The 15,227-nt window shown below is 48.3% G+C and overlaps 1 protein-coding gene across 1 annotated transcript in view; it reads right to left on the bottom strand.

The window, feature by feature from the left end:
* Positions 1-11,891: 11,891 nt before the first annotated feature.
* LOC144122959 (uncharacterized) overlaps positions 11,892-15,227 on the bottom strand; it is a 72,129-nt gene continuing 68,793 nt past the window's right edge. The window contains exon 7 of the mRNA XM_077655905.1: positions 11,892-12,035. Within this exon, the coding sequence (XP_077512031.1) occupies positions 11,916-12,035 (120 nt within the window). The 3' untranslated portion in view covers positions 11,892-11,915. The remainder of the gene's footprint in view (positions 12,036-15,227) is intronic.

Genomic DNA, 15,227 nt, shown 5'->3' with positions numbered 1-15,227 from the left:
GATATATGGGAGAGGTCTTTGTCCTGCAGTGGGCGTAGTCAGGCTGATGATCATGATGGTGCAGAGTTCACCTCTTCAACATGGCGACAGTTATAATTATTCGCAATCTGATTTCAGGTTCTCTATGCAGTCAGCAAGGATGAGCTCGAGGCAGCCAAAGAGGAACTTGTGACCACCTGCCACGAGAGCTACATCAAGCGAGTTCCACGTTCCTTGATCAGGAGGAGGAGTGGGTGCTTTTCCATCGTCAGGGCATTGTCACAAGGGGGCATAATATAAACAATTTCTCGGAAGCCTCTACAAGAATACTAAAGGACATTGTCCTGAGCAGGACCAAGGCATACAATGCTGTGGCCCTTGTCGAAAGCATCACGACAACATGGGAGAAGTACTTTGAAACAAAACTTCTCCGGCATGCCCACCAAAGACAAAATCTACATCGAACCACTTGTGAGCAGTTCCAGAAGTTCCAGCAGTTCCAGCTCCAGAAAATGCCAGAAGTGCCGAAAGAAGACATCACTCCAAAAGGAGAGAATCTCTTCTCCGTTCCAAGTTCTTATAGAACTCACTACTATGAAGTCAATGCTGATGTTGGTCTGTGCAGCTGTTGGGCAGGCAGCCAAGATGCTTTCTGCAAGCATCAAGCAGTTGTGCTAAAGGCCTTTGGTGGCGTTTTCCCAAACAGCCCGCAGCTGACAACTGCAGACTGCATTCTTCTGGCACAGCTGGCACTTGGAGACAGATGCCCTCCCCAAGCCTTCTTTGCATGCCTGCAAACAGCCCAGCAAGTAGAAATGCCCCCTCCTCCTATCAAAGCAGCAGATGATCACGATTACAGCCAAAACAGCCAAGCGTGCACATCCAGTGACCAGCTTCTGATGGAGGGGGAGCAAGACCATTGCGAGGCGCCAGAATCACAAGACGAAGCTGGTGTTGTCAGTGGCCAGCTTTTATCAGGAGCGGCTCCATGCAGCACAACTCATGAGGTATATTGGGGTACTTTTTACACCTCATACAATGCTTGCATCACATGTGGCAAGTGAGACATGCGAAATGCAATGATGAAAAGGCTTGCATGCTTGAAAATGGTACCACAGCAGTGGCCTAGTGGTTTGTGGATCCACCTCGCATGCGAGAGGTGCGGGGTTCGAGCATCAGTGCCATCGGGCAGCCACCGGTTATACAGCGCATACAAGTTTGGGTGAAATGCTTAAGAAATGGGTTTTTGACCCCACCTTGACATGGTGAAAACACCTTATGCCAGGGCGCTCTTTAGCCAAAGCCGTCCTTGAGCCGTAAAAATTCATCATCATCACTTTGAAAACGTTAGGTGCCTTTTATACAAATCACAAAGGTTAATACTTCGTGATAATGTCCCTTGTTGGTACAGCTAAATATGTAAGCACTGAATGAGTATTCAGTTCTATTCAAATATTAAGCAGAAATGTGAGGAGGCATGCAAGGCCCTGGAGCAGGCTGTACGCAAGGTCCACGCATTAGCCAATTGGAGCCCTTCTTATCTGTCGCTGGTGAATGACTTGGCTGCTGGAGTGAAAAGTGTCAGTACCAGCAGCGGTGCATACGCACTGATGCTTCGGCTAAAGGCAGCAGCTCGAGTGAACAGGAGAAGTGGCAGAAAGTTAAAGGTTCAGCCAACAAGCCTGGCACGCCGGCGACCTGGACCCACAAGAGGTTCAAGGCGTGTCCCTGCTGGTCGGCCACCCAAAACAGCAGCAAGCAAGAAGGCGAAACGTGGCCACGCATTAAGCAGAAATGTGCACGACAATGTGTCGAGTGTAAGGCTACATTAGATGGATACTTCAGTATGTGACGTGCTGCATAATTTGTCGCACTGACAAAGACACATGTAGCACGATAAGACAACACACATTGTGCATTTTTCATCTTAACTTACTTAAATGGTGCAATGCTTAATTTTTATGTTCAGGAAGACAAGCACGGAAAGAAAACGGATGACACACACACTTTTGTGCACAGTGTGCGAGTCTTATTTTATTTTAGTTCGCATTCTTCCAGGAAAAAAATTCAGTAGTTCCCCATTTACCAAAGATAAGGTGGCTTATGTTTATGGGGGTTTAACGTCCCGAAGCGACTCAGACTATGAGGGACGCCGTAGTGAAGTGCTCCAGAAATTTTGACCACCTGGGGTTCTTTAATGTGCACTAACATCACACAGTACACGGGCCTCTAGAATTTAATAAAATAAATCAATACAATTTAGTCTCCATCTAAATTCGACCGCTGCGGCCGGGATCAAACCCACGTCTTTCAGGTCAGTAGCCGAGCACCATAACCACTAAGTCAGCATGCCGGACAACAGCTAAGATGAAGAATACACAATGTGTGTTGCCTGCACTCATGCTGTATGTGTGTTCTTCACTGCAACAAATTATGCAGCACACCATTTACAGACGTCAATATCAAAACCAACTTGCTCCGCTGAACCTTCCTTCCACCGAATCCTTCCATGATGACATTACCTCGGACAAGATTTTCACCGAAGAGTACAGTACAAGACATACAAGGGCTGACAAGCCATTACTATGCACAGCCTACGCACTTCGTAACATCTGGTGGAGGTGCTGGGTGGCCTTCCATGTACCCGACACCCCCTTCAAGCCGTGACGCCAGCACTCTGCGCTTCACACCCGAGGACGAGCCAGCAGCTCACTGAGCCAGCCGACGTCTCCAGGGAGAGCAGCCTGAGTTCGGGACCCTGCCGAACCACACCAGACAGCGAAAAGACGCTGCTACGAGCACCGGAACCTCGCCGAAGATATCGACATCAATCATACTCTAACAGCTGCGGGCGCTGCAAACTTTCAATGGATACCTAGCCGAAGACCCTGAAGAATGGTTGGACTAATTGAGCGCATGGCATCATTCAACATCATTCAGCATCTCTAACAAGTGGGATGATGGTGCAAAAATTTGACACGTATTTTTCTCACTGAGGGCTCAGCAAGTACATGGTACGAAAACCACGAGTCGTCCCCAACGGCATGAGAGCTATTCAAAAAGGAACATTTGAAAGCATTCACCACTGTCGTGAGGAAAGAAAGAGCCGATCGACTCCTCGAGTCCTGGATCCAGCTTCAGAATGAGCTCCCCACTCAAGAATGGGCGCGGCGCTGCAGGAGTACGAGCGCCTAACTGATGCCCCCCCCCCCCCCCCCTCCCCTACGGACCCTGCCCGCCCTGGCCAGCTGCCTCGGAGATACAGCGAGACATCGTCGGCATCGCGGGAAAGCGGAGCACACCCCTCTGCGCTGTGCAGCAGCTGACCAGAGCCGTCATACACGAGGAACTCCGGGACTACCTCCTCGTGTATACAGACGGCTCAGTGGTCAGAGACAGCTGCTCCCTCGCAGCGGCGGCCACCATCCCCGCCCTGCGGCTGCACAGCCAGACGCACGCAGCATTCCTGGGCTCGTCCACCACCGCAGAACTGCTCGGACTGCAGCTCGGGGTGGACCTGTTGCTCACAATCTCCCCCCCGCCACCCAGGAGTGCTCTGCTGTGTGACTCCCGCTCCGCCCTCACCCGCCTGCAGTGCAACGGCCGTGGCACACCACTCGTGCGAGCCATCCGCTCCGGCATCGCGCGGCTCGCGCAACAAGGATGCGTTGTGCGGGCCCAGTGGGTGCCAGGCCACTGCGGCATTGCGGGCAACGAAGAGGCCGACAATCTCGCGACCGCCGCACACCAGCTGCCAGCCAGTGACCACCCCCTCTCGCTGGAGGATGTGCGTGCGGTGATCCAGGAACATCTCCGACAGCAGCACCCGGACCCGCGCATCGCCGGAGGTGAGCGCATACCCAGCCTCAACGGCTGCCGTGCCCTTTCGCGGCAGCAACGCGCAATGATCCTCCGCGCGCGCGTTGGTTGCGTGTGGCCCGAGGTACGACGGGTGCGACACGGAATCGCGACGAGTGATGTGTGTGATGGATGCGGTGCAGTGGAGACAATGGAGCACCTATTCCTACGCTGCACCGCGTTCGCTGACGCTCGTCGCGATATGCTCGCGGCCTACAGAGCGCTGGGCATCTTCCCGGACTCGCTCGAGACGCTCCTGTGGCCGCAAGGCAGTGCGCGCACCCGCGAGCGAACCTTGGTGAGCCTCTGTGTATTTCTCGAACAGGCGGGCTTGACGTCCCGCCTGTTCTGCGCCAGGTAGTACAGTGCTGTGACTGAACGCTTCGTGTGTGCTACCTCGGACGCTCTAACAGCTGGGCGCCCCACACCAGCTGTTGTGTGCAAAGTGCGGCGCGCGTGTGACCATTGACTGCCGAGTTTCCCGTCATCAGCACACGCGCGCCGCGAAGACAACTGACTTTTTGACTGTTTGTGTAAATAATGTATATAGTATATTTATTTTGCATTTAAAGTGTTCACTTTTAAAGTTTTTATGCAGTGTACATCTATTTTATGTAGTGTACTATTTACCTCCCCCCATGTCTTTCTTCTGTCCCCTCACCTCTTTTATTTCATTTCTCCCACCTGCCTGCTATCCTTTCTTTCCGCTGCCCCAGCTCAGGTGCCGCCGCACGTGATGGCAGATGCCGGGGCTAGCAAAAATCTTTTACCTTCCTTTTATGTTATTTTAAATAAACCACTACTACTACTACTACGTCTGCGGTTACGTCGAAGAGATGAAGCGCCTCTTTCGCCGCGCCAACCCTGCGATGACTGAGGAAAAGAAAGTTCAGTTTTTAATGCGCGGCGTAAAAGAAGAACTCTTTGGCAGCCTCGTCTGCCAGCCGCCAAAAACAGTCGACGAATTCATGCAAGAAGCCTGCACGATCGAGAAGACCCTCAACGCCCGGGCTCGGCAGTACAACCGCCCTTCTTCTGTCTGTGCAATGAGTCCGGACACGACGACCACCAACAGCGACAGCTTGCGGAAAGTTATCCGCGAAATCGTCCACAAGGAGCTAAGACGACAGCTGCCATCCTCCAAACAGGGTCCACCTGCTTCAAAGGAGCGGAGCTGAGACGACCGTGACCGAAAGGAACAGAAGCGTTTTTTTTTATTATGAAGATGAAGCGCAGCTGCGTGAGAGGCGTAGCTTCACGCGAACTTGCAAATGATGATGACATCTTCATCTGTCGACGAAGAAGTTCCCGCATCCTGCCCGGCCCAAAACGATACTAGGTAACCTCCGAGCGGTACAGGAGCTGGACGGGACGATTGACTATAGTCCTCGATGGTGATAGATCGCACCCACAGTGAAAGTCTTCAATTCTTGCAAGGAACCAGAGATGTCTCGGATGTTGTTGTTCACCAAGAACCACTATTGTCCCAGGCTTCAACAGGTCGGGGTGCTTCACATGGTTTGTTGCAAAGTTTCTGAGCGCTCAGGTAGTACTCCTTTGCCCGTCGTGGCCAAAAACTTGCAGCTGGTCTTCCCGCTCTTGCCAAAGCCTTATCAGTTTGCCTGAAAAATTCGGTAGATATGACGCAAGAAAGGGCGGAAGCGCCGTCCGCCTTCGACCCACTAAAAACAGGCCGGCGACAGCGGATAAGGCTCATCAACGTCACTAAAGGCGCATATCAGGGGCCGAGAATTGATTATCGCCTCAATTTCGGTGAGAACCAAGCTCTGTTCAGTATGACTGGTTAGATGCCTGCCCAACATTTTTTTAGAGACGTTTTCACTGGTCATATGAGTATTTCGTAGCATCTGCTCCACCAGGGAGCATTTGGGCAGTTCAACTTCCATCGAACGTTATGAGCTACGAAGTATGCGTGAACATCAATATGTTGAATTATCCCCCACAGTTTCTTTTAGCGCTTTAGCCTATCTCACGAACATTCGTGCATTGTCGTTGTACATTGTGTCACAGGGCCCACGTTGAGAAACTAAACTTAGCATGGCGTACAGGAAGTTCTCTAATGTCATATCTCCTCTCCAACAAGTTCCAAATGTACAGCTCTTGTTACGGCACATGTAAATAGCGTGAAGTACACGCTCTCATGGCCATCATGCTTGATGTACAAAGGTCCAACAAAGTCGACTCCTGTCTCAAGGAAAGGGGAAGACTTGTTGATTAGTGCCTACAAATATGGCACACAAGCGACTTTTGCCAAGCGTGCAAGGAGGGTTTGGTGGTTTTAAGCAAACTGGCCAAAACTAATGCCAACTTGGGTCCAAAGCTCGAACCTATTTTTACTGCAGTACAATGATAATTACATTTCTTTGAAAAAGAGCATCACAACCACCATATCAAAGCACAGTAAAGAATGCCCAGAAGTTGTTGTGTCTTGTATAAGCAAAATATCAAATATGCTGTAATTCTGTTCGTGTTTGTTTAAAACGAAAATAATGCTGCTCGCTGCCAGGGGCTAAGTTGCTGCTGTACTTTTTGTAAATATTTATAAATACGCCATCCTTCACGTAACATCATTAGGTAAAGGTGTGGCGTAACCTTATGAAACATGTAACTGTTCACTGCCTACCTCAATGCATGAAGATACCACACGAGCAAGAACACCTTCCGCATATGATCCATGCCAGTCATGGATCACCCTTTGCCACCTCTGTGTTCTTAAGACATCTTGCAGCACGGCCGATGTAAACGTGCCAGATTGCAAAAACACTTTCCGCATATGATTTATACCAGCGATGGATTACTTTTCCACCTCTGTGATATTAAGACACCTTGCAGCACGGACGATGTAAACGTACCAGATTGTATCAGCCTGTATGAATGTCTGAATGCACATAATAGACGGGACCCAATCGTCATGCTCACCATCACCATCTTCTACTGCAAAGATGTGCAGGTTTTGTAAGGCACTCACAAGCCTCAACTGATCACCTGGAACAGATTCGCAGGGAAACTCTGCGACCTCTCTGGAAAGACCATTAGTTAGCAGCTTGCTTCCAAGAGTGACCTTTGCACCTTGCACTTCCACCAACAATGTTATGTAAAGAACGGTGTTTTTACAAGTATTTACAAGCAACAAAACAAGCACACTGCCAACTGAGCACCTAGCAGTGAGTAGTGCAGAGCACGAGGACAGTCTTTGTTGTCTTTGTTTACCTTGTACTTGAGGCACTGTTTTCATAGGTGACAAGGTAATGACTATACTTTGTGTTACTTTTCTTTTTTTTTGGTTGCAGCCACATTAACAATATGACACACTGTGTCATGAGCAGTGTGACTCAAAGCATGTCATGCTGGATTACTGTTGTTGAGCTTCATTTGTGATGACCACTTCCTGTATCACTTTTTACTTGCAAGCGATCTACTTTCAGTGACACATTCCCGTCAGGCACTAGTATTCTGTCAACATAGCTACAACTCATAAGACAAAGAGTAATTGAGAGTTAGCGTACGCACTGTTCACTTCGTTTTGTCCCTGTTTCTCAAGAGCTACAAGATTCGTCATGTCTAACAGGGATAAGTGGTGTATATTAGCCTTTTCTGCTTTGAACTGTCATTCCAGGTTTTGTTAAATGCCTTGTGCCCAATAGTCTGCAATACATCAAGGAAGGAAGGTAAAAAATTATGACTTCCATTGCTAAACTAAACTGGTGTTGCTATTTCTCGTCACCACATTTCAAGTACTTCTTTTACGCCCCCTTTTCTTTAACTTCACTGCTGGACTGTCTCGCATTTTCTTGAGAACTTTCTGTTCATTGCCTTACCCTCCAAGACACTGAATTATGTTGCGGCTTATAGTGTACTATTACTATCATGTGCTGTGGCAATTCGTAAAGCTTGCAAAGGGTGACTGACATCAGTAATAACCCTGCAACAAATACTGCTAAGTGCCAACCTTTGCCTTTGTTCTTCTGACATTAAACCCACGTTGCTGACGACATGAATGTTTACCTTCCTTCACGTCCTAGCAAGCGTTTGCTAGTAAATGTTTGGTTTATGGGGGTTTAACGTCCCAAAGCGACTCAGGCTATGAGAGACGCCGTAGTGAAAGGCTCCGGAAATTTCGACCACCTGGGGTTCTTTAACGTGCACTGACATCGCACAGCACACGGGCCTCTAGAATTTCGCCTCCATCGAAACTCGACCACCGCGGCCGGGGTCGAACCAGCATCTTTCAGGCCAGCAGCCGAGCGCCATAACCGCTCAGCCACAGCGGCGCTGGTAAATGTCTTCAACATGGCCCACCTCAGCAGCAGTGCTATTCACCTATTATATCTGCAGCAAAATGATTTTGGAATGCAAAACGTGCTCTGCAATTAGAAAGATAGATATTCTTTATTCAGACAACAAGGTCTCTTGTGCAGGGGCAAAAGGCAGATGTGATCTACCTGACGGGGCCCAAGCAACCGTCGCACAGCTCAGAATAGGCAGCAAAAGAAACAAGAACTTCATGCACTTATTACATTCTAGAGTGCTTTCTGGCAACACTTTCTGCTGCTGCAGCATTTGCTCCCTTTTGTGCTCTTTTTTTATTTGCGTTGTAACAAATAAATCTGCCAATCTTTACTTTCACGTTTAATTTTGCAGTCGCACAGTGCTCCATGTGGTCTTCGATGTCTTTTGCGTTCTCACAAATAAATCTCAGAAATGGGGTGCTTGTTTTTATTTGCATTTATGTGGCCTTCTGTGGCATAGAATGAAAGAGACATGGAAACAGTTGCCAAAGCAATACTGGTGGTTGCATTTCATTGCTTTCATATTTGGTCACACATGTGGAATACAGCACACAGCTAGCCATATGCTAAATAGCTCGCTCTAGCCTTGCATTGCACTGGAGCTGCTTTTGCAGAAAGCAGCCATGCTAAGTTTTTACAAAGTGACGCCTTGTCATTGTAAGCACGTGTAACTGACAATATTTATAAATTCCTGCGTGGCAATTACAGCAACAAAAAAAAATTGACGCGGCTAACATTTTACCTTCCCCTTGAGCTTGTCTGCATTTGCTCATTATGGATAGTAGGCATTACCTACAAACAGTACATAGCACTTTCAAGTTTCAACTAAATTTTTATTTTTATATTATTTAGAGTAAGTTAGAGGGATGTTTTTACGACACTAGAGAACGTAAACGGCGATCCAGATGAATTAAGGGGCTCAGTCCTTGATAAGGTACAGTAACTATCATCCGTTATCCCAACGCCAAGATCACAAATACGTGCATTGTATTAGCGAAAATGTAGATATTAAGCGCCCCTCCATTGCATCAAAAACTAGCAAAGCAGTACGCTTGCTGTTATGCAGCTACGTCAGGCTCGCGAGCGGGACTTTTCACGGAGCAATAAGTCCAATTCTCGTACTGTGATTCTTGCAGGAGCTCACCTGTTCATGTCTTGTAGTCAGTAACAAGGGTAACTAGAACAACTTTGAAGAGAGAGTGCGCAAACATGGGCAGCGAGATAGCCGCCCAGATGGGCACTCTGCTGTTATGCAGGCATTCTTGAGGCAGCGTCAGGCTCGCGAGTTAATGCGGGTAACTCTTAGCACAACTTTGAAAAGAGACGGCGTAAACTCGGTGCGAGGTAGCCGCCCTGATGGGCACTCTGTGGACGCCGCCATTTTTATTTCGTGTGCGCTCGGTCACTGGCTCGGCAACGTGACCCTACCATGACCATTTCTTTCAAAACTGCCATTTTGGCTCATAATGTGCAATTACTAAACGGATTTCTCGCTTGGTTATTATACTATTGGCGGCGCTTGCAGCAAAACATTTAAACATAAAATGTCACGTGAAAGCGTATGGAAGCCTGGGTTGAGGCTATGCGTGTATCGACTAGGATGGGAAAATACGCGGTCAGGCATGAGAAGGCATACACTTCTGATGATTTATGAAATGTACGTCCACCCAATTTTGGTGTTCGGGTGCGTTTTATTCTCAGGAGCTTCCGCCTATAAACTTCGCCCTCTTATGCTCTTGGAGCGTGAGGCACTGCGCCTCTGTCTAGGGCTTCCAAAATATGTCGCCAATGCTGCTCTGCACCTTGAGGCGGAAATCCCATCGTTATCAGCTAGGTTTCGCCTTTTAACAGTTCAAATATTTTTAAAATTGTGCGAATCACCTCTTCACGCCTCCAGCATAAATTTCTTGGTCAACCTTCCGCCTTTTTTAGTGTCGGCTGGTCTCGTTTTCGTACTCCGCAGATATGTTACGTGCAGTCCCTCTTTGATCCCATAAAGATTCATTTCACAGATGCCCGCCAATTGTATAACAACTCATCGTCAGTCCAGGTTGAATCCGATGACATTTTCCCATCGAATGCAAAGCTGCAGCCCTTTCCGCTTCTTCAAGGCTCTGGCTTCTTCTGCCAACCTGTGCATATACAGTTGCGGTGAGGTTAGGCAGCTACACAATATTTCAGGAATTTGCTGCCTCGGTTTTTACATCATTTCCCGAATATCAGCATCTTCTGCATCCTTGGAGTAGCAAAGACTGGCGCTCGCGCAGACTAGAGGTATCTTTCACGCGTTTGCGTTGCCAGGTTCCCCTTCTAAATTTCTACCTTCACAGATCTGGCCTCGCGGCTTCCCAGTTGTGCCCTTTTTGTGCCGAACCTGAGACAATAGATCACTTCCTCCTGTTCTGGCGTCGTTTCTCTATTTGAGGAAGCGTCTTTTGCAAATTCCATTTCATCAAATGGGTTTGCCTGTGTCCTACGCGGTTGTTCTTTTCATTGGCGCTTCTTTGCTTGGACGAAGCGACAGGAGTGTGCGCTCTGCTGTGCAAAATTTCCTTCAAGAAAAACAGCGACTCCCATTCTAATTTTTTTCCCGCCCTCAGTCAGTACGACATTGAAACATTACAGGCATTGTATACTATTATGCACATTAAGCCAATGTCCCGTCCTTGATCTCTAAGTTAACAGGACCCATGTCCTTGCGTCTTCAAATCTATCAGCCTACATACAATTACCACTCCTTTTCCCGTCAAAACTTTCCTGTATCCAACAATTAACCGCCTGTGTCTTGACCACTCCCCCGCAGTGGGTATGTGCCATCAATGTCTGAGGCCTACCTACCTACCTAAATGCACTGGAGTTTTTGAACAGAGCACTTCGGTGCTTGGTCACAAAGGCTGCGGTCAAAAAATTTTTCCTTCCCGTTCACGAGCCCTCTTTAACTAGTGCTATCTTATTAGTTCACAACATCGTTCAGAACTTCGTGGGGACAGCTGGAAAACCGCACCGCGCTGTTATGCGTGAAAAAAGACATCTAAGGCAAGAGATTCACACGCCTCGAGTTGGACACAATAAACTTTAAGTCGCATCGCGGAATAGCGCTAGGTATATTTCATTGATTTCTTGGAAATGGCCGCTGCCACCTCATCAGGCCCAGCTTAGTCTTCGGTGTGACACCCGGTCTAGAGGTTTAACTTGGTGGGACATGTACAAAAAATTAACTGCCGTTGCGTCTTAGCTCCGAAAACAGGTTCGTTATAAGCGGGCTGTTGTGAAGTCAGCGTAGGTTGTAGTGATCACTTCATTGTCGGCCGACCAGCACCAATAAATATTTCCTGCTACGACGATCAATATTCTCCGTAAAAGTGGCGGTGAAGGATATAATGCCCATCTAGAGTCGTATGTTTCATTCGGCCTTCTTACAAGTAAAGAGCAGTTTGGCCGAGTAGGCCAAGCCCGAAGTGATCACCATACTGAGTGTGACTGTTCATGCGCAGGGCAGTCGCAGAACTCAGCCGGGCGGAATCATTGTTACGCTTGCTTCACGACCGTCTTCTGTTTTTTCCGTATTTTGACGCGCTGAATTTCTTCGTAAAGTTTATAAATTTTTGTCATTCTGTAGATAGAGCGTCACCTCACTTGTCAACACCGCTTAGAACAGAAAACTTCCCTAAACATTTCTTCTTGCAGCATAGACCTATGTTTCACATTGCGCTGCCGAACTATGCCTCGACAGCGTGGTTTGGATTGTTTTAATATCAACGCATAAACTCAGTTTGCCTTGGACACGGAGGGCAAAGGCCGCACGTGCACCAGCGGAGCCTCGTTTGAGCTGCTTGAGTCCGGTGAATACACCTTGTAGGTGTGGTACACGCTGCCCAGGATAGAGATCTGCAAACCAGAGAGCGCAGGAAAATGTGAATGACACGCTTTGAAATTGCACTGCACAGACGCTGGCTAAAAACGGTTCTGTATTCTTAAAGTAACAGTATAATTTCAGGTCTGTCCGTTTCCCTCAGGAAGGTTTCCAGACCCATCATATAGTGTGGTTCGAAAAAGCGTGCTTGTAGATAATGGCAGCAGAGCATATAATTACTCCATGTATATATACAGAGACTAAAACTGGAAGAAGCAGAAATTAATTAACAAAAGAACAAACTTTGCGCAGCTTTACTCATCGACCTGACGGGTTAGAGCCTAAGTAGAACCGCGTTACATGCTAAGCATGAAGCCCCAGCTCAGACTGAGCTGGACTCCGTTAGTTCAGTCATCAGAATTCCGGCATGCACACAAGTCCATCAAAAAATGCCAGCCAGTAAGAGGAAGCCGCCACCACGACCCTTCACTCATCGTGTTTTAAATGGCAGCAGCACGAGGTGCGTGTTAAAAACACCGTTTACCTCATCTTTCATCCTGTCGCGCGCTGGTAAATGCCCCTTTCCAGACTTTTCAGGCTTCCCGCCTTTCCAATTGCTGTACGATTGAGCCACTTGACTCGGAAGGTATAAAGCGTCGATTGTGTCGCCTGCGGAGACTGTATGTACCCGAAGACGAAACTAACAAACCAGCTGAGCGCGTCGCTCAGGCCGATGAAGAGCGGGCGAGCGCTATTGGGCGTTAAATACCGAAATCGGCGAGGGGCGCTGAGCGGCCAGCTCAGCACGAAAAATGTAAGCGGGTGGTAGCGGCAGCACGAAAAGCACCAAAAGCAGCAAAGGAATGCAAGTGCGCTGTCCAGCTATAGGAACAGCGGCTGACTGGGAAGGTCCTCAAGCCGCGAAGGCAGACATGGAGACCACGCATGCACTCTACCTAACTCGTAGAAGAGAAACGGCCGAAGACTGGAGACGTTCAGCAGTCCATAAGCGTGGCCACCACCCGAGGGCGGCTATTAGCATTTATGAGTGGTCTTAAAGTGCTCTGAGCACCTCCAGCAATGAATTCCACGAGACAGGCTGCACATGTTTATGAAGATTCCTAATACTATTACGCCATGGGAAGGAGACTTCCATATATACCATTGCCCAGAAAACCGAGACGTTCGCGCCAATTCCCACCTGCAGCGGCAGGAGGAAAACCAGCTACAACTTAGTATCGTTGCAGTGGCAAAGGTATCGAGCTGAAAAAACCTAATCCCTTAGCAGGATTCGAGCCACCGCCGGCGATGACAAAGCAGCTGCGTTTCTCGATGACTCAGAGAATTCGGCCACCGCCACAGTCAGGCGCGCTGCGTGCCTATCAATGATTTATTAATTTTTAAACATATCAAGTCTCCTTCAATCGCCAAATGCGCTAAAGCAGTTGAAAACGAAACTAACTAGAGTTCCTTCTCCTGGCTGGACCACAGCAAGATTCACTTTTGGTCAGCGATCACGGATAGTTTTAGACATCGTCATCAGCGTCTAGAGTTTGAATCAAATGGTGGGAACAGCATTATTCATAATAACTGTAATTTTTGAGTAATAAATGCGTCTACTGCTGCTAAGAACAAAAATGTGATTGAGCTGTCCTCAGTGTCTATTTAAGGACAGGATTCATGATCAGGTCATCCACGCAGTTGTGCGTATGCCTGAGATGGACGCTGGAGCTGATTACAGCGCAGCGCCCACACCTGTCCAACGTGGCCACCACACCTCGATTCCTTCGGAAGGTGCTGGAGAACCTCTTCGTAGAGTTGAGTTCTCGGTGTTCATCAGCACACATAGAAAACGCGCGCCACGTCTTGTTTTGACCAACAATACTTTCTTGGGCGCAATAAAGGTGCCTCGAAAATATTTTAGTTAGCATGCGCCTGAAGACTATATACCAATGCGAAGCAGCCGATTTAGCGGCGGTCGGGTAGCTGCGCGTGCGGCGCCCGCCTGTGTCGCGGCCTTTTGATTCCTCAGGAAGTTACCTTCGAGCAGTGTTAACAGCAGTCATGTGACTACCTTGGGGGTCGCAGTCAGCACTCCGGTGCCTCTGAACCTCACTTCGTACGACTCAGCACGCGTTTCCCCGTTCGCGTGTCCATGCTATACCCGGGAAGGCGGTGCTAAGCAAGTGCAGTGAAATCAATACTAGGCATAAGCATCTGTGACAGAGGTGGCAGATATAGTCCAAAATTATCACGAAATTAACGCCAGCACCGTAGAACTGCTGTATCCATATATAAGCGCCGTCCTAATTGTCGCGCCTTGTCCTTCGTGCACTTGTGCTATCCATACTGCAGGAACACTAACTTACCCGGGCATAGAACCCTTCGCATAAAACGGCCGGCTGATGTTACTTTGTGATAATACACCGTTCGCTCTACGCGTCAGCCGGAAACCGCTTAAGTATTCGCTCATACGTTGTTAGCTGTGTTCACTATAGACATTACTTCTTTACTGCGCACATACAAAAGCGGTGATGTTCATAAAGTTCACGTACAGTGAGCTCTGCAAACTGAATTCTCACGCTGACGACCGGCCGGGAGCACGTCTCTATTGCTTTAGCTGTGAACTTTCAGTCAAATACTCTCAGTGGAACTAAGTACAACAAGGAAAATTGTATTTAGTTGCCGGTCAGTCAAAGGCAACATTTCTTTATCATGCTACTTTGCACGCGCTTTGCGTCGTATGAGAAGGCGAATCGCACCTTCCGCATGACAAAAAATAAGTGGTTGCTTTTGCACCTTCTGTTCCAAAAGCTTGTGTCTGGGTTGAGAGCTGAACGGGTGCTCTCAGCAAACTGCTCATGCACATATAGTGCACACAGAGTGATCAGTGTGTGGTACTCATGCTGCTAAACCTCTGCAGTTTAGGCCAGCTGCTTACCATGGCGCACACTTTGAAATTCACCAAGCCAGTGCGTGAACACTTGCTGCTGCTTGTTTTCCCAACTATATACTATGCTTGCTACGTACGCCTGTTGCGTTTTCGGAACTGCAGTTTTCGCAACGTACGCTAACGCTTGGCGTTACCCTACATGCCTGCTGTGCTAAGAAACACTCAGCTTCGCACCTACTGAATCTCTCATCACTGCCACTTGTCTCTATAGCGCCAGAGCTGACTATCATCACATCTTTCTGAATTGTTCGAAGAACTCAAGCCCCGTGGCAAG

Source organism: Amblyomma americanum, chromosome 3 (genome assembly GCF_052857255.1).
Source record: "Amblyomma americanum isolate KBUSLIRL-KWMA chromosome 3, ASM5285725v1, whole genome shotgun sequence".
NCBI lineage: Eukaryota > Metazoa > Arthropoda > Arachnida > Ixodida > Ixodidae > Amblyomma > Amblyomma americanum.
The sequence above is the reverse complement of the archived record's forward strand: the minus strand, read 5'-3'. Positions and strand labels throughout refer to the sequence as shown.